This window comes from Anopheles coustani, chromosome 2 (genome assembly GCF_943734705.1).
Source record: "Anopheles coustani chromosome 2, idAnoCousDA_361_x.2, whole genome shotgun sequence".
NCBI classification, from domain to species: Eukaryota; Metazoa; Arthropoda; class Insecta; order Diptera; family Culicidae; genus Anopheles; species Anopheles coustani.
Genome location: NC_071289.1, coordinates 62,083,846 through 62,108,890, shown reverse-complemented (window position 1 = coordinate 62,108,890; position 25,045 = coordinate 62,083,846). Strand labels below are relative to the sequence as shown.

General features: G+C 43.2%; 1 protein-coding gene across 1 annotated transcript in view; it reads left to right on the top strand.

The window, feature by feature from the left end:
- Positions 1–25,045, top strand: part of LOC131266840 (probable serine/threonine-protein kinase DDB_G0282963) — a 71,773-nt gene that overhangs the window by 1,628 nt on the left and 45,100 nt on the right. The window contains exon 2 of the mRNA XM_058269497.1: positions 15,352–16,830. Within this exon, the coding sequence (XP_058125480.1) occupies positions 16,744–16,830 (87 nt within the window). The 5' untranslated portion in view covers positions 15,352–16,743. The remainder of the gene's footprint in view (positions 1–15,351; positions 16,831–25,045) is intronic.

Sequence of the window (25,045 nt, the reverse complement as noted above, 5' to 3'; positions counted from 1 at the left end):
GGTCTCTGCACAGTGGGTCCGCTGTCAGAGGAAAACAAAAAGCAGCAAACGCCGAACATTATCACTCTGGGGCTATAGATAAGGAAATCTTCTCCCTATCTCCTATGTTCATTGCTCTCACACTGTCGACAAATTTCGATGTGACTTTTTCTGGTTACACACAATTGCTACAAAATTGTGGTTTGGCTTTAGATACGATTATTATTATTTTCCTTGCAAGTTGATTGGTTTCTGAAACCAGAGTTTTGTTTGTGAGTTTATTCTACGCCTACTACAAACTTTCTCACTGAACCGGTTCAACTGGAATATGTTGTTTTAATTGGAAGTCCTTATTTTTAAGAAAAAATATCTTATTATTAATTTATAAGAAATTTTAATACCTCCTCCATAATGTTTTCAAAATGGATTCAAACGGATCCAGGAGTTTTGATAGGTTAAATAGACTTTCCTTGCGTTTTTCCATTGTAACTGCCCATGGTGCAGTCGCCTCTTTTTATCCCTCGACGCTACTGCAGCCGTTCATCTGCACTTCTGCCGCTCGTTTGTGTGAGTGTGGACCGCGCGCTGGCCTCTTTCTCGTGGTTGGTTTGGGGAAACGTTCACAGCGGTCACAATAATGGCGCTTGCATTTGGACGGGCGTACACGAAGCGCCCCTTTTTTTGCTTCTGCTTCTCCCTTTTTCCCCGGCGCTTAGACCGTAGGCAACTCCGACCGTACAGCCTGCATTAGCTACGGAGTTGAGCATAGGGATGAGATAAACAGGAAGGGATAGGCAAGTAGTCCTACTTCTGTCCGTAACGATTTGTCCCAATCCAATCGAACCCATCATTTTCGATCACTTGCACGTCCGTCCCTTTGTTGTTTCTCTTCGGTTCGTTTCCGTCACAACCGTGTGCGGCTGTTGCATTTTCCATTAGCTTTACGATGTGTTCCAATGCGCACCTCTTTTTTGGGGGATGCTCACTATTGTTTGCGCCGGTATGAAACCCCGAACGGTTGCTTCTATTGATGGGCTCTCGATCATGATCTAACCCTTTTTTGTGGCAGGAATGCTCCGTGGAATGCAAAGTATGTTTATGCACCGTGCGTGGTGGATGGTGCTGATCCAGCATATTGTAGTTGGATCAACCATTTTCAGTGGCCTGCTATTGATTATTTTGGATTCTACTGTTGTGAACTTTAACGATTGTGGCTCTCTGTCATGGCCATGTTCAAGTGCACCAAGGTCCAATGGATAAAGAATGACAAACGGACCGAGAATTAAAAAGACGAAGCAGTAAAATGGGGACTTTAACTGTGCGTTCGTGCGTAACGAAATGCCCGACCATTCGTTCTACAGCTGGTATGCTTTCAGTAAATCATCATCGGCTGGAAAGCTCTATAAAGTCCGCATACAAAACTGGTAACATTCCCCCTTTCACTGCAACAAGCAAGATCTCCAACACAATGCAGTCCGTTGTATGGTTTTTTAGTGTTTATCCCCCACCGCCCCAATCAGCCAATGTTGGGGGAAATGGTTCCATAGTAAGATTTTAATCACGCCGGCTTATGTATGTCACGCTTATGTTCACGGCAGAAGAACAGACCTCACCATCCATTACGGTTCGAGTTGGCAGCCAATTAGGTTAAAATACTCCACACCACTGCTGTGTCTCGCTCGGTCGGCAATAATCTCTGACATTCAGTTCGACCAAAAAAGGACTGAAGAGACGCAAAACATCAGCACAAATGTTGTAGCTCGTAAAAAGGTAGCGAGCGTGCGGTGAATCCTTTTGAAGAATCCTTTTTTCGGACATCGTGAATGGTTGAAGCGAGTTGGTTACTATCGTTTTCTGTGATATCTTGATTGAAAGAGGGACTTTCGTAAATTAGTTAGTTTTTTTAATGATTGAAATCGCAATTTAAGGAAATTTAATTTGTTGACTAGGTTAGCTAACAAATATTTACAAAAAAAATCAATTATTGTGCCAATTTTAAAATAACAAAGTTCAAAGTTTTAGCATCATGTAAATATCAAATTCTTCCCATTCTGGTTTTTCTGTAGTGCCTAAATAATTTGAACTGTTTCTTATTTTATGAAGCACGCATAAAAAAATTCGCTATTGAGCATTCGCAAAAATTAATTTGGATTGAATGTAGTGTATTCGTTGGTAATGAAATGGGACATTCCAAGACTTTTGCTTTAAAACTAGAGCTGAGAAGTAGAGATTCAGATTCATGAAGCTGAATGACATTTTGCTTCGATTTTGATGAGATTCAGTAATATAAATGGGAGATTTATTAATAAAAGTTCATGATTGTTGAAAGAAAAAGATTATTGATACACCCAAAGTCGTCATAATGAGAAAGGCATACACCTGTTTTTGTTGCACGATTCATATGGATCAATCTCGCCGAGAGTCTATGTTTGTAGCTCTATATTTTATGATATCCTCAAACTCAAATAAAATGTTTGATTGACAACACGATTGTTAATTATCGGATGTTTTAAGTTTCATTTGCAAAACTCCAATTTCTCAATGAAATTTTGACATAAAAAAGCAAGTTTTTAAGGATTTCATATGAAAAATAATTTAAAGTGAGTGAGAAGATGGTTTCAAATTCTGTTCAGCTACTTACGCGACGCTATTCATTAAATCATTCTCTTTCCATCCGATACTGTCTCGTAACGTGCTGGATTTACTTCACTCCCGATAGATAGGTTCGTTTCACGGTGGCTTAGAATCAGTTAACCGGGTAGACCATGGCTTTCATCATGCACTCCTTCCAACTCATCGAACACCTCTCCGGTCTGCGACGTCCGTCCTACTTCCACCAAAAGAGCGCATTGATTAAAAGGCATTAACAGTACCCTCCAGACGGTGACCACGGGTCTCCCGAGCATGATGATGAGGTACGTTTGGCACGCTACAGCAAGGCGTTTATGCTAGACGGAGCGAATGAGGGAACGATGCTCCGATCATCTCATATTCATATCATCCACCCGCCACCACCCCGTCATGGTGCATTAAAAGCCCATTTCCGTGCTGGCAAAATTGGCGAGCTACTAGTGCCGTAGGTGTTGCAGGAATACTACATCAGAAGCCGGAGCTGGCAAGGCACCCTCGCCAAGCCTCCGTTCGCTTCCCTAACCTCACGCGCCACTGGCTCGACGAAGCTGTGTATGAAAGGATCGTTTTGTCGTGATTCTTTCCTTCGATTCGATCCCCCCACGAGTGTCGGATCTTATGCTGCAGACTGGCACATCGTCCATCGACATCCGCAGCCTGCTCGTAGGTAGGGGAGGCCTTGGAAGTTGGCCGTGGTAGCACCCACCATTTAGACCAGGGTTCACATTCCGGAACGGCGGCCGCAACCCGTTTTCTGCCGGGCCGTGTGTAATAATAATCAGCACAGTAAACCCAACACAACCGCAGCACCACTCCCCGTTCCTTCAAGTTCCCCCTTCGAGGATCTGACGTACGGTTCCTCGATATTTTTCTGCTTCGTCTATTTCGCTGCTCCGCTTTGGCAGTAGGCAAAATCTCTATCGTCCATCGTGGGCCTCCGCTAGTAATCTATCTCTCGATGAGTTATTTATTGGCGAGCACCATCAGCAACATTAGCAACAGCAGCAGCAGCAGCATCATCATCCCCGTATCAACAGCAACCACTCCATTGCAATGGTTAACCGTTCGTCGAAATTACTTATGCTATGTTAAACCGAACCGGATCGCCAAGAGTGGCGTGTGGAGCTTAACGAGCCGAGATAGCTTTGATGGAAGAACCGATCGAACTCATCGAACGTTTGCCCTTTCTAGGTCTATGTACAACCGAGGGTGTTGGTTAGTGGATGGCGATTATGGCTAGTTTTATGTGGGACAAATGAAAAGTAATCTGCTTTGTTGTCTTCATATCACGTGGAACGTAGAATTTCGGAAAATGTATCTGCGTCATTGGTGAACACTTGGGACAGGGTTACAGATGACCCTGTTGTTTTTACTAACAAGAAGAAAGAGATGGTTTAAATGTAGACAGATTTGTAAATTCTCTTCCAGCAAATCCTTTCTTAGGCTGCTTAAAACCGTGACCCGTAAGTGAGTGGCATGGTTAGAACATCTAATTTTGCTTCCATATTGGAATAAATGTAGGCATGATCAAGTGAAGAGCATGAAAGGCTCTAAACTAAACTAAATAAAATTTAACCTGTTCTTCAAATGAACATATTATCACTTTTACGTTTTCCATGACACTGAGCTTTTGTTTCTCGATTCGTAAACGTCACAGATTACAATATTAACCACATTTCAAAAATTAAAAGTACAGTTCATTGTACAAAAACAGTCGCACTTAATGAACCGTTCAAACCATCCATCCTTCCCTTGCTCTTCGTTATCGTCTCCTCTCTTCGCGCCTCAAATATCTTGCTACATTCTAATTTAGTGAGACAACATAGAAGTTTGGCTTTGCCGACCGACAGGTGACCGCGAAGATGGCATTCACGGATGAGATCTTCCTTGAGAGCAACTGAAAGGAGGACGATGCAGAAACGTCCGTTCATCCATCCATTCAGACGGACAGCCCCTGGGGGGGCAGTCCTTGTCCGGAAAGGTGCATCCTCCACCAAGGTTTCATGGATCGCCGATTTCAGAGCAGTAGTCGCCGCAACGGTTCGAAGTTGTGCAACGCCGGATAGAAGCTGACTCTCCCAATTAGGTGCGCTACTTTTCGCCGCCTCAGACGATCGACACAGTGCAGAAGCGTTTTTTTCGACTCCTCCACGGTGCAACAGATGCAGCAAAGCCGAACCGAGCGCACCAAACGAGAGTCGGAGCAGCGAACAAATTGAAAATGATGCACAAAATTAAAGGTGGCCGAAAATAATTGCAACCATTATTTCCTCCCTTGCGTGCCTTGAGCTTTAGTGCTCTTATGCTTGTGTGCATTCGTGAAACTGCTCATGTGCACCTTCGAGTTGGAGTTGCCGGTCGGGCGAGTGGGCGGCTTCCTAATGGTAAACGCACTTCATGAATATGGCATAATTTGTCTGCACGACTTCGCTTGAGGTGATTTTATGGACCGGAGTCCTGTTAAACCGCCGTGCTCAGTGTGTTGGGGCTACGGTGAATTGAGAACATGATTGCCCATCGATCACTCACGGCATTGGTAAAACGAAGAAGATTCATAGTAGAAAAAAGATTAGGCGTCCTTCAAATTGGCCAATATTTTCAAAATATCTTGGTATTTAAAATAATTCTTCCACATCACATGAGATTATTAGCATTTAGCCATGCGATTATATCTGTCATTCGATTGTCAAAATAATATGAAAGTTAAATTAATTTAATTAGTTTTTGTAGATAAAAGTACTATTTTTGGGGTTTGGTGACAGACAAAAGTGGATACGACGATCCGAAAAAATCAAATAATTTTGATTTAACCAAAAAAAATCCATGCAATATTGTATGACAAAATTGGATGTGTCAAAGCTCTAATACCAACCTTAAGCAGGTTTGAAATGTATATATATAAAATATCTAGAAATTCAAGCTACAGTCTTTTTATGAATAAATCAGAGCGAAATGCATTTTTTTGCACTGAAATTGTTTCGTAAAAAATAGTTAAAACGTGACATGACAGCAATCGGTCACATGCCGGTCGGATATTCGTTTTCGAGATTTTGTACATTTCAAAACCCGAAAAGAAACTTATAGCTGGGGCAATAAATTGGTAAAGTTTGCTGCTCGAGAAAAGTTCGTTCACAAGTTGCTAAAGCTTCCACACACCTCCTTCGACTCCATCCGTTTGTCCGTTTTCGTCGGGTTGAAATTGATTGATGTTGGTCTGCCAAAGCCACCCCCTCCTTCGAAAGGCACCGACAAGCCGTTCGAGAGTTTTCGGGGCCAAACGGTGTCAATAAATTCGGACCTTCGGTGTCCGCGAAAGGCACGGGGAGGAGGGAAAGGCAAAAGTGAGTGAGTTGCCAAAGTGACCCCCTCTCGGTCCATGGAGAACCGGCGCGGAAAATGCATCCCGCGAATGTGACGAACCGTTGGGAAAACTTTTATGCCATGTCAAGCGTGTGAGGGTTTGTCTGCGCGTGTGTATTGGTGTGCGGCGTTCCGCAATCAAGCCGCCAATTCCGTTCCAATCTGATTGCTGGCGGTGTATTTATGGCAGGCAGGTTTTTCTTGCCCTCCAGCCATTCTCTGTCTCTGTTGTAATCATTTTTTTTCTCCTCTCCACACAGAGTTTTCCCTTTAGTTGCAACTTTTACCAGCACTTGCGAGAATAGGGAAAAAAATAAACCGAAAAAGAAAAACAGTATGTCTGGTCTTTTGCTTCGGTTCCATGTCTTGCAAAGTTTCATATTTTTCCGACCCGCTCGAATAAACACTAACTCGGCCGACACGAACGGCGGGGATCTGGACCACCGGCTCACCGACATCACCGCCACGATCTCGTCCGACGATCATTGCCAGGAAAAACCATGAGGAAAGGTGAGGGCGATAAGGGAAGGTGATGTGGGGGTGGGTTTCGGTGTGCACGTGGATTTATCGCGCATCGTGTGATGTTTTAATCATTATTTAGCTCCATTTTCCGCCATCACAACGAACCACTCCGGTCGGAGATCCGCAGTTTGTTTACGTGTGTGTGTGTTCGCGTATCTCGAGTGTCCCGTTGTTGCCATTTACTGTGCTCCTATTTTTCCCGTTTGCATTTTTCCAAACCAACGCAAATGGGAGGACGTTTGTACAAAAGCGCTTGGTTTTAACAGGTGACGAAAGAGATATTTTCAGGCCGAGGATTTTCAGGTGGTTTTTCTTGGATAGAATGATAATTTTTGTTGTTGTTCGGTGATGAAACAAAGCTGCTACAGCCCTGCGGGGTGTATTTATTTGTTTGATGAAAAAGAACGCTGTGCTTTGGATTCGTTTTCTGTTTTCTCGGAATTTGTTTTTTTATTTTCCAAGTGGAAGACATCGCCAGGTGTCCATTTAGTAGATAGTTTTGGTAACATTTTGTTTTTTTTTATGGTGACATTTAAACATACTAACGAAACACGAACTTGTGTGTAATCGTGCGATGCGAAAATTGATACAGCTTTTTTCTCCTTTCTAAAGCGGTATTAAGATTTTTAGGTAAGAGATAATAACAATAACTTCAGTTTTTACACGATCGGTCAAACAGAAAGTGAGTGAAATGCTAAACTGTACCTTCGCCGCATATTTGTAAACGCCAAGCGCGTGAAAGCGTCGCACGATTGTGCTCGGGAAAAATCGCACCTTCTCACCCCGTTGGAGACCGATTTCAAGCGGCCCATTTTTCCCTGACCCCTTGAACCGTCGAGCCAAAACCAACCTCTAAAGACAACACAACGAAGCTCCAATGAGAAGGGAGCATTATTTTTTCCTTTTCTTTTCCATTTCGACATTCCGGCGTCTCTCGGTCGCGCTCGATGATGGAGGCGCTGACTCGTCCGGCGGCAAATTTCCGTATCATTTAGCAATCTTTTCAGGCCGTGTGTTGTCCCCATGGTGAGATGCCATAGCATCGCCGGACATTATAGCAAACCATCCCCCTTCACTTACCGCCCCCTAAACTCAATGCGCCCAGTTGTTGCAGTTTTGCATTTTATAGTGCATTTTTCACGTGGCGCGCAGCAGGAGGGGGTTGGGTGATGAAACACCCGGAACCGCGTGAGCCGAGCCAACTGTGGACGACGACTGTGTAATTGAAGACGAGATTGTGATCCGTCCGAAACGGCGCAGTGAAAACGCCGGGAAAAAGGGCGATGGATTTAAAAAGGCGGCTAGATGGCTTTGCGAAAAAACGGGTGAAATGGACCTCCAGGAAAGGAAGGAGCAGACGGGTGGGGAAGATGGGAACGTGACATCAATTGGAGTTCTCATTTCTCCGGTGTGCTTACGATTGTGTATATGTATGTGTGAGTGTGGGTTTGGGTGGCAGGTGAAAGCCCAGCCGCACGGAATATCTTCGGAAGGGAGATTGCAGTTCCAAACCTAAGCCGAGAAGGCAAAGGATCATGAAAAGTGGGAAAGAAAAAGAATGGAGAAAAAAAACATGTACGAAACGAAATAAATCCCTCGCAATGGCTGACTCTGTGCCGGCTGGATCTAGTTCGCGGAAGAAAACGAGGAAACGGTTCCCAGCGGATCTCTCCGGTGGTGGTGTCGGTGCAGGATTAAATGCAGTAATCAAAAACAGTGTGCGCTGCAGAGAAAAATAAGTCAATCCCTCTTTGGCTCGGGTTGGGTTCTATGCAAATATAAATCTGAAACGCGGAGGTAATCTCGGCGAAGCCACAAGGCCACGCAAAGAGGTTGGTACAAGAGCCCACTCTCTATGGGCCGCGCTTCGAGCCGAACGCTGCAGACAGACCACTTCGACAGAGCGAAGGTAAATAAGGGAAGAAAACATAAAGCAACACTAGCCGAACCGAGGGGTCGCGTTACTTGATCGTTCCAGCAGCCGCGAGGAACGAGGCAGAAAACCTTAGACACACGGAAATGTGGCCTGCATAAGGTGTCGGAAAGACGCCGGCGTAGAGCTGCGCTGCCAATTGCTTTGCCTACGTGCGTAAATAAAGGGACAAAAAAGGGTCGAGATGATGGTGTGTTCCGTTAGCATTCTCGAAACAAGAAAGAAAAAGGAGGAAACAAACAAAAATAAAACCTTTCGCGAAATATCATACCATATCAAAACCCCTAAACGGCGACGAGCGTTTGCGCCATCGGAACGGCGCAACGCGCAAAACCTGAGTCGAACATTGAGATCGCTTTGCGGTGGATGGAATCCTTTTCCTCCTCCTATCCTTCTTTGCTTCGGGTGGCAGGTTTTCGGTTTCAGCATCCCATTGAAGTCGGGATTGGGTGGTGGATGTGGTGTGGTGGTGGGGAGCTAACTGCATGACTTTGGCGTTACTTCCGTGACGCCTTGGGCTAAGTTGATTGTGCTATGAATAAAGAGATGGCAAGAGAGACAGGCAGGCAGGTGGTTGGGTCTCCTGGATTGGATTGGATAGCAGGTTTCCATTGGTGTTAAAATGACTTGCGAGTCTGTTTTTTTTTTGTTTGAATTGGCAAATCCGTGGCTGTAAACCGGGTTGAATAAATGATCGCTGATAAAACCGGAGTAGGTTTAATGGGTCCTAACTGGCACTCAAAAGTTCGCTGGTTGAAAAATAGGTAACCATTTATAAGAAACTCGACTTTTAGGGACAATTGGGGAATACTTAATATCATACTGAAGTTGGGGTGTACTGAAGATTTAGTTCCACAAAATACTCAAGTTCTTATAAATAAGTATCACGGTTTGTAAACATTTTGACTGTCATGCGTTCTTAGAATATTTTTAATACAATCGTATTTGATAAAACTTGTTTATAAATACTATGACTTGTTTTTAATCAAATAATAAATAGACTAATTGTCCCTAAGGATAACTTATTACAATCACAACAGCCATGTACTGTATTCTTGTAATACAGGGTGCGAAATTTTTTTTTTGGTGAATTTGAATAAATTTTTTCTCATCTTTGCTTCACAATGTTCAGATATTACTTAACGCAAGGATATCAATCTTAGCGAGCCATCGGTTGGCCATTGTAATTTTATTTTTCGTCGGTAAATGTGTCGAAAAGATAAGTTTACTGGATGAAACCCCTTGTAATATGCAAGTTATCTTAACTTTATTATGCGTTTCATTTCTATTGCTTTTAATTTGTTGCCAAGGAAAGAATACCGAAGTATTCAGAAGGCATCACAGAAAAATGAAATTGAAAATTTAATTTAGTACTCTACCACTTTTAACCACTTTTGGGAGATGAATGCATGTCTTGTAGAATACTTTTACAGTTAGAAGCAATGTTCAACTGCGTTTCCTATTCAATGCACATAGCATTAGTTTTTGATTTGGATCAAATATTTTACGTTTGGACAACAGTGTCAAATGTTCATTTAGTTTTTGTCGGCGGCCGTTTTGTTGAGCCGCTGGTTTTATTGGTATTTCCACATTCAAAATTGATCTCTTATCAGAAAATTTAGGTTTTAACACATGGTTTCATACAATGGAAATTAATTACTTTGATAAAGATTATATCGGTAGCCAAAAGACGAAAGTTGAAAAGGTAATATAAGCCGCTATTATATATCACCCCAAGCTACCCTGTAGTGGGAATTTAAAAAATATAATTTAAGGAACTATTCTCCAGGTTTTTTTAAAGGTAAGATGCATAGTTCGTAGAATTGGAGCAGTGGTGTGGTGGTCGCTTAAAATAATCTCACGAAACGTAGCTAACGTTTAAAATTCACAACGGTTTCGATTACGAGTCGCACCGAACACTAACGACTCACTTTGCATGCAAAGGTCGTCGTTCGTTTATGACCATTGGTACACCACCGCCTTTTTGTGTGTGCTTTATTTGCGAGAAGCCTACCGGGCGCCCAAAACCTTGCGCTCAATTTCGTACACCTTACAAGACGTTCCTTTGCTGCGCCATCTTTTCTTCATTTTTCCCTTTTGTAGCAATAAATTTACCGCCTCTAATCGCAACTACCGCCCGAAAAGTGGCCCACCCTGCTCCCTCACGACGGCTTCATTCTGACGGAAAGGCAACTAAGATCGGTCGCCACCCGAGCCGCTCTTTTAATTTTGTAATCTGAACTCGCCGCACGTTTTTCGGTCGTATTTTGGAACTCCTGAAGCTTTGGGACAGCGGAAGAACCGGTGGTGTTGTCGGTTGTGGAGACCACCTTCTTTGTGGGTGATGTTTGATCGTTTCTTATTTTTCGAATCATCTTACACCAAGCTTCAGCGAACATTCATACGGATTCTCGTAGGCTCAGGTTCCACTCGTTTCCAGCTATGGTAACCTTCAGCGTTTAACATAAGTAATGAGAGCAGACCGATTGTACCAGCAACAGTGTGTCTGTTGTCTCTGTGCGTACGTGTATCGATCTCGCCCCTTGATCGATCTTGTCAAGCCAGCACGATATCTTGCGTCGGGTAAACTGTGTGATCGAGAAACGGAAAGGAATTTGTCTTCTTGTTCGATCGATGAATCGATTCCGTTTTTCTTGCCCTGACTGAACTGCTAAACGTCGCGATCGCCTTCCGTTGTGACTCCGTGATCGATCGAGAACGCGGTCGATCGCAATGACGCAATCCTGTTCGAAGAAGTCGTCTTGTGGCAATGGGATGTTAAAACGCGGAGTAAGGTTTCACCAAGTCGATCGGTTGCAGTCATCGATCGTTTTGCGCTCGAGCGACGCTCCCGCTAATGATCGCGTTCAGTATACTTTTTTTTTCTTTCCATCTGGCTGATTTTTGGTGTGTGATGTCATGTGCATACCGATGGTGTGTCGTTTCGAATTAATGCAAACTGCACGTCCGGGACTGGGGACGTGTATCTCTTGTGCCGACACAACTAAATCTGATGAAACTTCACGCAGATTTCTTTAAAAAAGAGAAAGTGCTTATAATTTGGTTTTCCCTATCTTTGCACAGTTTTTTCAGGAAACATTAACCACAATATATTAAACTTCAACGCCAGTCTCTTTTCAAACTAGTGATTGGGAATAATATCTATTTTAAGAGATTTAAATCATACTGCACAATATTCACGCAGATTGGAATCTGTTTCTAACTTTTTTGTGATCAGAAATTTGAATTTTATTAGTGTTTCTTTTACTATTCTTATCTCCACAGAGTTTTGATTTCTAAGGAAAATTTCGAACCCCAGATAGAGAATCCACGTGTCTTAGCTGCATCTCTGTTATCTTTGATTCAAATCACAAAAGTGTTACAAAACATTGTGATGATTTAAAAATGAAAACCTTTGAGATGGTTCCAAGCATAACTGTTTTATCAACAAAACGTGGGAAACAATCTGAACATTTCACTTGAAGTCAAAGATTTATGAAAGTTTTTATGTTTTTGATTATCTAAGATGATGTTTATTTCTTTCTTTATAATGGTTGCATCAAACTACAAATTATCGTAATTGTGTGATCTGTTCTGAAACGCTTTATCGTTCAAATCAGACTGAATACTTTAATTAAGTGGACCAGTTTCAAAGACCCTCGATTGTAGTCTTGTATCTTTTTCTGTTGCTTTTGCACACTCCAATAGATGCAATTGACATTTACCACAAATTAACCTGTTATCTGGTGCTATGTTTTGTGTGTTTGTTTGTGTGTTGTTTTGCCTCTGCCCTTTTCGCCTTCTGCAAGTAGTTGGCGTGCTCTTTTTGTCTGTTTGTAACCACAGTCTCGAATTGCATCTCTATCCCTTCCATTGCAATGTTGGCGTGGTGCAATAAATGCACCTTCTCCCTTTTCTCTGTTGCAATCCAATCGCAGCTAGTTTTGTGTACGTTGATCATTTTGTTGATGGTTTGTACGATGCTTGCAACTGCACGTTTTAAACGTTTCGTATATTTTGAGGAGTGGTTCGACGTCTCTTAACCTCAACTATGTTCAAATCAATGGTTGTGGAATATAAGTGACTTTTAGTCAATTGTTGCTGGTTATGTACTAAAATTGTGTTAGTGGTTCAGACTTTTAGATTGTTTTTTTAAAAACCTTTCACGTACTTTCTTCATGAAATATTTTACTAGGAAAACATTTCTTATATGTAATCTTAACGAAGGTGTACTTTGGGTGTTAAAATTGCAAAAAAGTCATTATGCGCAGGTAACCATAGCTGAATCCGAAAGGAAATGTATAGTAGTTCAATGTTTTCGGAGGATTTATTTTCAATTTCCTTTTTGGAAACGAGTGGGAACGATCGAATCGTGATGTGGTTAGGAAAATTCATTCATGCCCAACCTTTACCATCCCCTTTTTCTACTGCTTGATTTCTATTTTTCGCTTCTCGTTCATCCATCCCCCTGGGATAAGAAAATAAACCACACCGTTTAGTGGTGGAAAATGAGTTTTCTCGCCTCGGTAGGGCAGGATGGGACGATCGGATAGCTTCGTGTTGTTTTCGTTCCATCGCATTAATGTGCCCGGGGTGCTGCCTGCGATTGATTCCTCCGATCCAAAGGTGGATACCTTAATGGCTCCTCGGGGTTCGTCCACTGGTTTCGTCCATTTGCTATTGCAGCTGACTTCGGTTGAAATGGGTAAAGAATGCCCTCCTCGCAGTCTTGCCTGCCTTCACGGCAACGAAAGGAAATCTTGCCACACCCACGAAAGGGAAAACGAAGTCATTAACGATGCCGTCGCCCAGTAGTGTAGAATGCCAGAGTACGGGCCGGCCGAAGGGTCGTTCAATAATTTAGCCATGTTTACGGCCGTCTGTCACTTGATATATGCGAGGAGCGGGAGAAAAACTGGCCATTGCACGCTTTCCCGGTGGGACATCTGGCGGAACAATCGCAATAGTATTTTTGGTTGGTGCTGAGGCGGTATGCAAAACATTTAACGGCCTTTTTAAAGTCACTGTTTGTTTTGTCTCTGGCTTAAGTCTTAACCATTTGATTTAATTTCTTGTTTCATGTAAAGATATTCGTGTTAAACATTTGCTCAATTTGGGTGTGCATAATTTAACTACAATTGATGATGCATTTTTTACCTCATTGTGTCTTTACTTGATTTTTATTTTTCTATGTTACTTTCTATGTTCTCAAAAAAGAATAAAACGAGTTTTACGTTTAATCAACTCCACATTCTCATTGCAATTAGGATCCATCAGTCTAATGTCATCGTGAAGTAATCCGTTTTTCTCCTCTTTTCCAACGAAACTCATCGAGAACGGCCTTCTGTTTGTTGCGTAAAATCCGGTGCCCCGGGTTAACACGACATTTTCCCCATTTCCATCGACACTATCACGTGGAAAACGCACCATCGTCTTCCAACGTTACGCTTTCTTCAGTCACAAATTGGACAAATTGATCGGAAAATAAAAATAACTCCAGTCGCACTCGGCCGGTGTCTTCGCTAAAGCGGTGTCTTCCACAAGCGGCCAGCGTTTGGAGCGTTCTTAGGACTTAAAAGGGACGGTTTGGAGTGTCCAAAAATAGCGACCGAATCAGAAAACCCTTGCGGAGGGACACACGCGCGGGGATGGGCCACGGCATGGACAGAGTGGCACGAAAATGGATTAGGTTGCGCCCGACGTGTTATGCATTTTCCGCCTAGACATTGGTGAACTGTTATGGGTTGGAGTTGACTTTTTTTTGCATCTTACTCTTTTTCCTCGCTTTTTTTTGTCAAGGGCCGCTCCTCTTATAACCTTATCTTTACGTATGTGTGTGAGAATGCCATGTGATTTAACCGTAAAAGTAATCCCTTCGTTTTTTTCTTTCTTTTGCTCGTTCTAGCGGATTTTTCGTGCTCAATACTCACAAGCGTATGTGTGTGTGTGTGTGTGTGTATGTGGAGATGTCATCAAATTCCTGCTAATCCAGCTGACATCGATACCACCGCCCACCTACCCGGTGCCACCATCCCTTCGCGAAGCCAGAAATGACAGCGGTGACATGACATCAAGCCCGCGAGCCACGGAATACACCCTCCCCTCCACCAACCGTTGAATGCGTCCGAGCTTCTTACCTCCAAACGAGGCACCTTCCTCGTGTAGTCATCAGATTGAGAGATGATGTGTGTCCATGGAATCGAACCGTGCTCCAAATTCCATGCGTTCTACGCCGGCAGCTAGCGATTATCGTGTGCCTACCACCACGATATACACATCCCTCCATTCAACGGAATAGAAACGAACATTTCACATCGTGTGGCCACCCTCCCGGTGGTTCTCATGGTTTGCCGCAAAGCCACGCAACCTTCAGCATCGATCGAACGAACGATCAATCGATTATTCCGGCATGTAATTCGTCTGGATTTCGCAAAATAACAAGCAAAATGGGAATTGAAATGGAAGCGCTAGTGGCTGATGTGGTGATTGGATTAAAGATAAATGTTCTTTCTCCATTATTTTTTCTTTTACGTAAACGAATTGTCTTTATAAGACTACAACACTCAGCCTGATTGATAAATTAAAAAGTGTCCCATCGGGGGATTTGAACCTGTAAACGTCTTTATTCATACTATTGTATCCACGATGCCTTAACGCCATCGAGCCATAACCACAAAGTCGATTCGAAATCAATCTTTTATTCATTGGAACATATGCACTGTACTAGCATAAACACGATTAGGGAAACTAAGCTTTTTAGGTGATCTGAAACAATTTATGCAAGGATTTAAACCTAATTATGGTCGTAGTCGGATTAAAAGTATAATTTCTATTTTTTTTTAAATTTGTTCAAATATTTCATCAAATTTCGACACTCAATTTCACCGTATAGAGTAAAAATATTATTTCTCTTCTCCCTATTTTAGTCGTTCAACTTTGAAAAGTGCATCGAAAGGCATCCAATGTGAAAAGTGAAGTTTGGAAAAAGTAATTCATGTAGGAAATAATCCCTCGTGGAAACCCCCCGAGAAACCAGTTTCTTCACGACCTGCCCATTCCCAGAGAAGAAAAACAAAACACGAAACGAAAAAATAGTAAACGTGACCCGAAAAGAGGTAGTGTGCCCCCCGCGCACACTCATGAAAACATCCTTGGCCGGTTGCGTGTTGGGTACGTTTTCCGCGACTTCCTCCCCCCGGTCGGTTGCGGCGCCGGATGTGTACGATACATTTCCGGTCGGAATCGGATTAATGCTCCCGGGGGCCATAATGCGTTCCTGGTGCGCCAAAGGGGCAGATGAGCAGTAGCGGCGTGCGGTGACCCCGGAAGCAAAACAAAAAGCGATAGAAGAAAAAAGAAAAACATCGGAGTAAAAGGCGCAGTGCTTCTTTTTTTGGTCTTCTGTTCGCGGTGTTGTAGAAGAAGTTCCTTTTCGTCACGTGCTCGTTACGTGTTTCGGTTCTCGTGTGTAGGTAGGTTGGTGTTGTGTAACGTGTGACCAGCAACCGGCAACAGCTGCCCAACAGCGTTCTACTTGTGTATGTGTGTGTGTGTCAGTGTGCAAGTAGTGCACGATGACGCCGGTATCCTGAAAGCGACCGGCCGTTTGCTGGCCAAATTCCGTGGAAAATCGATTTTCGTCCTTCGGGAGTGTGTGTGTGCGTGTGTAGGTGTTCGTGCGTGTGCTACTACATGCGGTCGTGTGTCTTGGTGGGGGTGCCATTTTGAGTAAGGATCAGAAAAACCTTGCTGCAATGGTATCCTAAAACATACCCGCCACCACCAGCCAAAGGAGGAAACACACGTTTGCCGGAAATCGTGCAAGGTGAATCGAAGGAAACCATCGACGTGTGTGTGTGTGCGTTTGTGTGTACCATTCCGAGGAAAGTTCTGTACGAGCAGTTGCGTTTTTCAGCTCAGCTTTTACCGATCCTCTTCCGGTCGGTCGAAAGTCGGCAAAGCGAAAAATAAAACGATCGGCTTTACGTCCTCGAAACCCGGCGCGCGGAACCACTTCGTCCAAAGCCAACTCTCCGCATCCTGCCGTCCAGTTTGTGCTTTTGCTCTTCCTTTCCGCTCACGTGCCTCTCGCCGGGGGAGGCAAAAAAAGGAAGGACGGAAAAATAATAATATTGCCTCGAGGCTATAAATCTACCTACTATCCCGAGGGTCAGAGGAGAAGTATTCGCGGCCGGATCCGTTGGAGTTTGCCAAAAGGATAACACGAATCCGGTTACGGTTGCGGAAGTGAAGCAAGGAAGCGAACAAAGTAAAAAAAACAGGAAAACAAATTAAATAAGGCCGAACATATTTGCAAGATGGACATCGGGATGGATCGCAGCGGAACCGATGCGGGGGTCGCCACCATCGGCACCCTGTTCCAGCACATCGTCAACGACATGAAGGTAGGAAAATCGTACCAATTTTCATCTCCTGTTTTAGGTTACCCATTTATCGCCTTTTTTCCTCTACGTCCCTTCAAGTTTCCAACTAGAAATTTGCACATGGCCACTGTGGACCCGAGGTGGTGCGCACAGACGTGAATAAAATTTGGGATTTAGTTTCCGGCAAATAAGCAACTAAAGTTTCTCAATGCTCCCCGGGAGCTTTGTTGCGATTGCCCCGTTAGTTTTCCACATTCGAGTTTACTCACGTCCCTCTTTCAGCGGGTCACAGAGGAGACGTTTTTTGGGGTTATGTCACGTACCGGTATTTGTCCGTGATGCTGTCGCTGTTGTTTCGAATATTTTACTTTGTTTGTATTTTTGTTTGTTTCTATTTCTTGCCTTGCGCAAAATGATTTCTTCTTCTCGCAGAACTTAGATCGTTCATCCAACAACGATATGATTTTGCCTTGCCGTTGCCGTCTTCGCTTTATTCTTCGCCTTTTACCATACACTTTCCACGCTTCTCTAAGTGGTTGAACTTTTTGACCGTATTTTCAGTTCGACCGGACTCGTCGACCGGATTGTGAATGCGTTCTTCCTAAAGGCATGCCGTATATTTTGTGCTCTCTTTCCCCTCCCTTTTTCTTCCCCTTAGCAATCCTTCGAGTCCCTTTAGCGCCATCAGGAAATGGAACGAAAACGCAGCGACGTGCTCTGCAGAGACGGTTTCCTTGTGAACCCCTTGAAACCCTTCACACATCCCGTCTTGCTGTCTCCCTCCTTCTCCTATCCGCACTTTTGCTCTACATGCTCCTTCACGGTGGGTCCAGAGGAAATGAGATAAAAGTAATTTTTATTTTTAATCTCCGCCCAAGATGGCAACGGCACGATCTGTCATAAATTCTTAAAACTCAAACAACGCCAAACCGAGAAGAGAATGGTGGCTGGGCTGCCCGTTTACCGGGAAGTACCCAGTGTTGTTCTTGTTCTGCCCGCCAAATCACCAGCGAGCGGAAAAAAAGAAAATTCGAAAGTGTCAGCTGTGGACATTTTGTTTTCCTCTGCGGATGATTAGTTCAACCCTGCGTTGTTTTTGGGGAATGCTTTGGCGGTTGATTGGAATTTACGCATTTTCAGTATGGCTCGATTGATTTCCGGCGTTTTTGTTTTTGTAATTCCAATAGAGGGTTTATCTCGTAATCTCGTGTTATCAAAGTTTGAGATCAATGTAAAACAATTTCAAAATATTTTAGCAAATGTATGCACTCTTTATCGTATGATTATAAACGATAAAAATGAATTTCTTATCGGAAAGAAACTAAAAACCGTTTCACGCAAATAATATTTCTATGTAATTTATGTCCCGTACATCTGGCTATTGTGTTGCTTGGATAATATAAGAAAACTTCTCCAAAGTTATTTGACTATTTTGCTGCTCATTTACGTGACAAATCGAACGACCAAATAATCCCCATATTGTCCACTCCACATGTGTTTCACGTGGCTTCCGGTCTCGTAGGAAGGAAGAGGGAATTTGTGTCAAAATCGTAAAAATGTTTATAGCCCACTGGGCAGACCCTTGGGGCGACGCCAGGAAATGGGTCAATTCCGATGGTTTTGGTGAAGTTTATTTTCCATTCGTGGCACCATGCATATCATGACACCATGAGAAAGAAGCTAATGTTTTTTAAAACTGAATGCTTTTTATCCGCGCTTTTCCTTGATCCGTTTCTTTTGTCGGCCAGGGTTGCTTTTTATTCAAAAGGGTATCAGAATGCCTGACGGGATCCATATTTTGACACGCCTATAATGGTGTGAATAATTCGATGAAATATGTTACACAACGCCTATTGAAATCGATCGTTCGTTCGCCGGTGTTGGAAGTGGAGAAGATCGTTCAAGCGTATCGAAATCATATTACTCACACGTTTTCAATAGTCACAAAGCCTAGATGGAAGGCTCAAAGACACAATGTTGCTGCCATCGCGCTGCTAGGCGAGAAGAAAAAGCTGACAAATCAATCCATCTCTCCACCCGGGAAACAAACGAGTGGGTAGGGAGGGTGGTGTGTGTTACCTCGAAGGAGTAGACCAAATAGCAGCATAAGAAAATCTATGCTCCCGAACAGCAGCACAAACCTCCCCGCGCGTCGCGATTATTGCGTGACATTTGAGTTCGATCCATCAATCAATCGCCGTTCCCAGCCCGATGCTCTCTTCTGTTTGACAAGGGTTTTCACGCACGTGATTATCGAATTCGTTCGAACGTGTGTGCGCGCATTGCACATAAATAAACATCCGCATCGCGCTGTGTAGGTTTCCATCGGCAAATGATGGCGGGGACGACCGTTAAATGCTGGTGATCCCGCGATATCCATCCGCCCCACGACTTTCGTTCTGTGTCCGCTCCGATCATCGTCGGATCGAACATTTGGCGTCCGATCGATCATGTCGCGAATGGCTGAATGGCATGGGGAAATTTATGCTCCCCCCGGTGCGCGAGCAGTGACAGGAGGCACACGCAAATGTGTGTACACACTTCACTGGGCTGCAATGGGGGATGATTTGCCTTCAGAGCGGGTGGAAAACTAACGCTCCAATCGGACGATCGGTCTTCCGGCCCGGGTTAGCGATGCGGTGATCACATAAATCAACCGGAGTTGGCACGTACGCGCGATGTTGCTTGGGTCGGAGGAGAATCGGGGCTTCTGGGACCTTTTCATTCGCCACTTGTCGTGGCGGTGGGTTACGGTTAAGGGTAATAAATGTTAAATCCAATCAATGCGTCCGTCCGTCAGGTTTTCCTTCCTTTCTGCTTGGAATGGTGAAATTTTTGAAGTCTACGGCGTTGGATTCGTTTTAATGCGCGTCAATTACCGTTGGCCATTTTATTATACTCATGTTTTTCTGTGTTGTTTATGTTGTTATTTTTGAATTGTAATGACTTTTTTCTAATTTATTCATTATGCCATTTTTGAATGGAAAAAGGCTTATTTCCGTTTCCGAATTATTTTTACTAATTATCAATTGTTGTGCAGCTCACCTTATTAGCCACTTTACTATTTTCTTGTTTGCATTTTCTCCTCGAATACCCGTCCGAAAAACCAATCCAATTCTTTGGATCAATATGTATCGTCTGTGGGTGCTGCGGAAACCCCGCTGCATGACGCAGCAGCATGACTCGCACTCGATTGTGATGTGACCGGACGTGCCAGCATAGAATTATTTTTAAAACATTAAACCCGACAATCGGCCCATTCACAGTGGGGCATGATGCTCACTTCAGCCGGTTCTCCTCAGACACCAACGCTTGAATCGGCAAAGTGGGCCGAGTTCAAGCGCCTGGCACGTTAAGCGTATTTCCGCTGGGTGGAATGTGTGTGTGAGTGTATGTGTGCTTAGGGTTCCTTTCCACCCCAAGGTGATTAAACCGTGAAACTCGTAGAAACGTAAGATCTTCCGTGCTTCGGTTCGATCAAAAGGTGTCTGCTTTCCACGCCTCTCGCTGCCACCCACTTTGCGCAACCTCCGCGTTCTTGAGTAACTCGAAACTGTAATTGTTATTTTTACACCTTTCATAGAGGCTCGAAATTAATCAAGGTAGTGTGAGTGGGAGGGTGAGGTTTGATTTGGGTGGGAAAAGGGAGAGCTTCACACTCGAATGTTGCTTGATGGAGCGCGATCTGTTACATACTTTCGATGAATAAACTTAGAAGCTGTTTTATATGTTTGTGAAATGAAAGTGATCAAACTCTATAAACCATAACAGGAAACACACTCTGTGTTGGCATACTGAACCAAAACTACAATCTAAATCTTTGTCTCTAACCTCCCATCCATGATTGAAATAGAGTTTCAACTTTTATCTCTAAGGCATCTGGGTTTGCCTTTAACACAACTACTTTTGTCTCGTGTTCATATGGTTTTGTCTCCTGATTTTAATTTTGTCATATGGTGACCAGTAATTTTGGTTATTTTATATGAATGTAAAGATGAAGATGATGGATTACACTAAGACTTATATAAAAAAGTATTTAAAAAGAGTAAATTGTGCATTTTTGTAGTGACCAAAATTTGAAAAATATTCCATATGGATACGCCAATATCTATCCTTACCACACTTGGTTCCGTAAGGAAATGTAGCAAGTTGGATTATTCATCCGATCAATCTTCGGAAACGATTAAAGTTGCGAGGAATGTGACCGAACACTCATCGGTAAACCAAGCGCTAAACAGCTCGAGAAGAAACTTATACCGGGAATTACCGTAACAGTAGAGAAGTGCAGCTGGTTCTGGCAGCTTATTTTTGTTGTTTCTTTCTCTACGAGAACGGCAAGAAAACTTGTTTTCATCCAACGTTCATCTTGTGCCCGGTTGATGCAACGTGCGCGGCCTCCAATTTCCGGTTGCATTTATTTTTCCCATTTTTTCGATGGCTGATTCTTGCAGCAGCCATTTCTTCATCGCGTCCTACAGAGGAGAGAGATTCCCGTTTGTTGATGACGCTGCTGATGATGGCTGGCAAGTGGCAGAGGAACAGTTAAATGAAAAATAAAACCCGATGTCTCAGGACTAACGAAGAAAAGGGAACCGCAAGATGGTACGAAAATCTCCTTCATTCATTCAGCTCCATCGTGATGGCGCTCTGTTGCGCGAAGTTTGTTGTCGTTTCTCTTCAATTCTGTCCCCCCTTCATCTTGATCGCGAGCCAGCGAGATGAAGATTACTGCTGCAACCTAACGGTGCACGGAAGAATCCTTCGCGAAATTCGGTCGCGAGCCGACTTCAACCTATCTCTCGTTCTGCTGCTCGATCTTGAGCGCTATCCAACCACGCGCGTATAGATGTGTGTGTGGTTTTACTTGAGTATACCGAGCAGGTTGCAACTGGTCCAGGAAAAGGGGCCTGATGCATAACACCCGAGTGCATCGTGAATCTTTTTTTTCTTCTATGCTCGAATGCAGCTGACGGCGATGTGTTATAGTAAAAAGGAGTAAACGAGAAGGATGGAAAGAGAAACAACAAAAAAGTAAACGAACGGGATAGACCATCATCCGCCTCTGTGTCGGTAAAGCTAAACAGACCAGATCGAAAAGCAACAATCTGAACATTGAACGGGACGGTTGGAAAACACCACCCCGAGCGCAAAAGCAACGTCTGGTTTGGAACAAGATGAAAAGAAGCAATTTCTATCGATGTGTTGCTTATTGCTAAGCTCTTCATGTTCTTTTAACAGCGCGTGGTTGTGTTCCCTCTTTCTATCTGTCGATTGAGAAAGAATTGGTTTGGAAGCAACAGGGTTTACATTTGTAACTATTTATTTATTATTTATTCATTTTTTACTTCATATATAATGCTATCCCATCTGATGTTAAGTATTCGAAATCAAATGTAGGAAATATTTGGGCCATGTGATTCGTTCGAAACGAAATTCGTTTGCAAACGTTTGTAGTTATTGTAAAAGCATTTATCCATAAAGTGAAATGTAGCACCATGCTTTAAAGAATGTATAAAAAAGATTTGATAATTTAAAGCACACTAATTTTTTATATTCATGTTACATTTACTAGAAAATTACAACTATGATGTAATGTTTCTGTTTGTATAAATAGAAATAGTATGACGACAATAACTTCCCGATTTTAAATCACTTGATGTTTGAATTCTACATCAATTAGTTCAAATATTTGGATCGTTTTAAAGACTTGAATGTTTGTAAACTGTGAGGTTTTTAGCTGTTCTGTTAAAAGCAAGTGCTCCATAAACATGGCAATGCCGTGTCTGAATTTGTTCTTTAAGAAGCTTCGTATTTATTTCCTACATTCATATGCATTTGTTATTTATAAATCATGTCTAACAATCCTTTCTTTTGTTTTGATGCATTCCATTTCCTGGTTGTCTTTTTATTTTTAAAATAATTTTGATTAATTTAGTAAAAACCTATTGTCCATTTCGCCATTTTTTTAGTTGAACACCCAAAATAAAATTGCCAAAAACAAATTTACATCGCTCATCTTCTGTTGGGCGACAACCCTGTATGAAAAGCTTCACAGTTGGGAAATGCAACCGGCCTCGTTAATGCGATGCATCTGCATCTTGTTGCGATTGCCGTTTCCGCTGCCTCCATTTCCGTTCGCTCCTTCTTCCTCTGGACCCCACCTCCCTTACGTCTCGTCGTCATTGGAATGATTTTGGGAGATTTGGTTCACTGTTGTGTTGTAACACTTGCTGCTCGCATTCGCATTTGCTGTCCGTTTTTCGTCTACTGTTGCTGCTGTTGCAGCTGTTGTGTGTTGGGTTGGATTGGGAGGCGGATACAGCCTCGTTCGCTGCCCCCACCCCCCTCCCAGCGGGGATCGGTGGCCCGTGGGTTGTGCGTGATCGATGTCGATCACACTGAACAACCCAGCGCATATCTTCTTCGTTCGAGGTTTAGTTGCTTTTCCTTCCTCGCTCTTCATTTCCACTCAGGCGTGGAGTAAAATCCGGCTCTCGTGGTGGTTGAATTCGATGGGAGTGGAACCACACGCCGCCCATTCGCGCGCCACACGATTGCGGTAATTTAGCTTGATGAACCACGCACAACATCGTCATCACAGACGGCAGCATCAGCTACAACACACCAACTGTGCGTTCTGCCGTTGCATAATATTGGCGGAAGGACGGCCGTGTGGGAGCATATTTATAGCGCGATACGATCGCCGTCGCTGTTGATGCCCTCGCATCCGCTGACGTTGCATTTGTTTGTTTGGATGGGAGAAGAAAACAAATGAAAGATTAAATGGGTCCGAGGCACACGCGTATCATTTCGCGTGCCATTATGAGCTTGCTTTTCAATCGGTGGTATTTTTACGCTTATGTTCGCGGAAATTCCAGAGTAAGCTGAATGCATAACGGCAACACATTTTGAACATGTTTACTTCGGGCAGTGATCCCCCCGGTTTACCTTTTTGCTTTACGTAAAAGAAATATCCGGCCTTTTGGTAATTACTAAAGATGGTGGATAGATTATTAAATTCATCGTCGAATTCACAAAAATCTTCGAAACTATTTTACAATTTTGTTTATTGTTTTTAATTCATAATTTCTCCCAGACGTTTACTGTGCGTCCAAACAACCGGATGTAGCGTAAATATGATGATTATTTTGTTTGTTAGCAAACTCCATCGGTCCTTGCAGTATTCGTCATGCGAGACAAACCTATCTTCAAGTGCACGTGGCTTATCTGTTTTGCTTACCATATGCTGTGCCGTTCTTTCGAAAGCTGCAAATTAGTCAACCCCTCTTTGCAGCTCGCGGGGTAAATATTTATTCTCATTTGTTTCACTTCTTATCTTTTCTGTGAAGTAAGTTTCCGCTCACGCAGATGACATAATTCCAGCGAGCGCTATTTATTGATTTATGAACTTTTTTAACTGGTGTCATTGTTGAGAAGAACGGTTAAAAAAATACTCTTAAAATTAAGTAATGTACTTTAAAAACAAAAAACCTATTAGAGAATACCGTACTTTGTGGACTATCATAAATATCCCTGTTTTGGTTGGCAATCAATATAGAAGTTCTAAACACTTTCAAGGATGAACATTCCTACGCTAAATTTCAAACTTCAAAATCTCACTGTCGTTATGCTAATAAATTACCTTCTGTCAGCTTTTTGTCAAACAAATCTGATTGCCAGAAGGACCCGATCGAGAGCGATCCGAAAACATTTTCTTGCTGATTTCGCAGGCCGCAGTAGAGTAGCTCTCATTCCGCCTTCGCTTGGAGTGGCTTTTGCTGCTAAGTGGCACTCCAAATTCGGCAGCACCGACGGGAGAATGAAGTCCCCAGATTTATTAAGCCGTTCCAATACCTTCACACCAATCGATCGAACCAGGTCTTGCTTGGTTGGTGGTAGCGTTTCTTTGTCGAAAGCTCTTGCGCGAGTTATCCACTTCTTGCTTTGTGATGATGATGTTGATGGAGGGGTTTATTTTTCCTACCAAACATTGGCTCTTCCCAGTGTCATCGATTTATGGACACTTTTTATTATGGCAGCTTGTCGTGACACCTGCCATCTCACGTTCGAGTGAACAGACGAACCACCGGTAGATGTCAGTCCAGTGGAAAAAGGTAAAAGGAAGCAGACATATAACCCTCCAATGGCCTGATGCTAATGCGTGTAGGAGGTGGCCCAAAGTGGCCAGTTTCTGCGCTGATGAACCGGCACCTCCTCTTCCTCCCACGACGTTGTG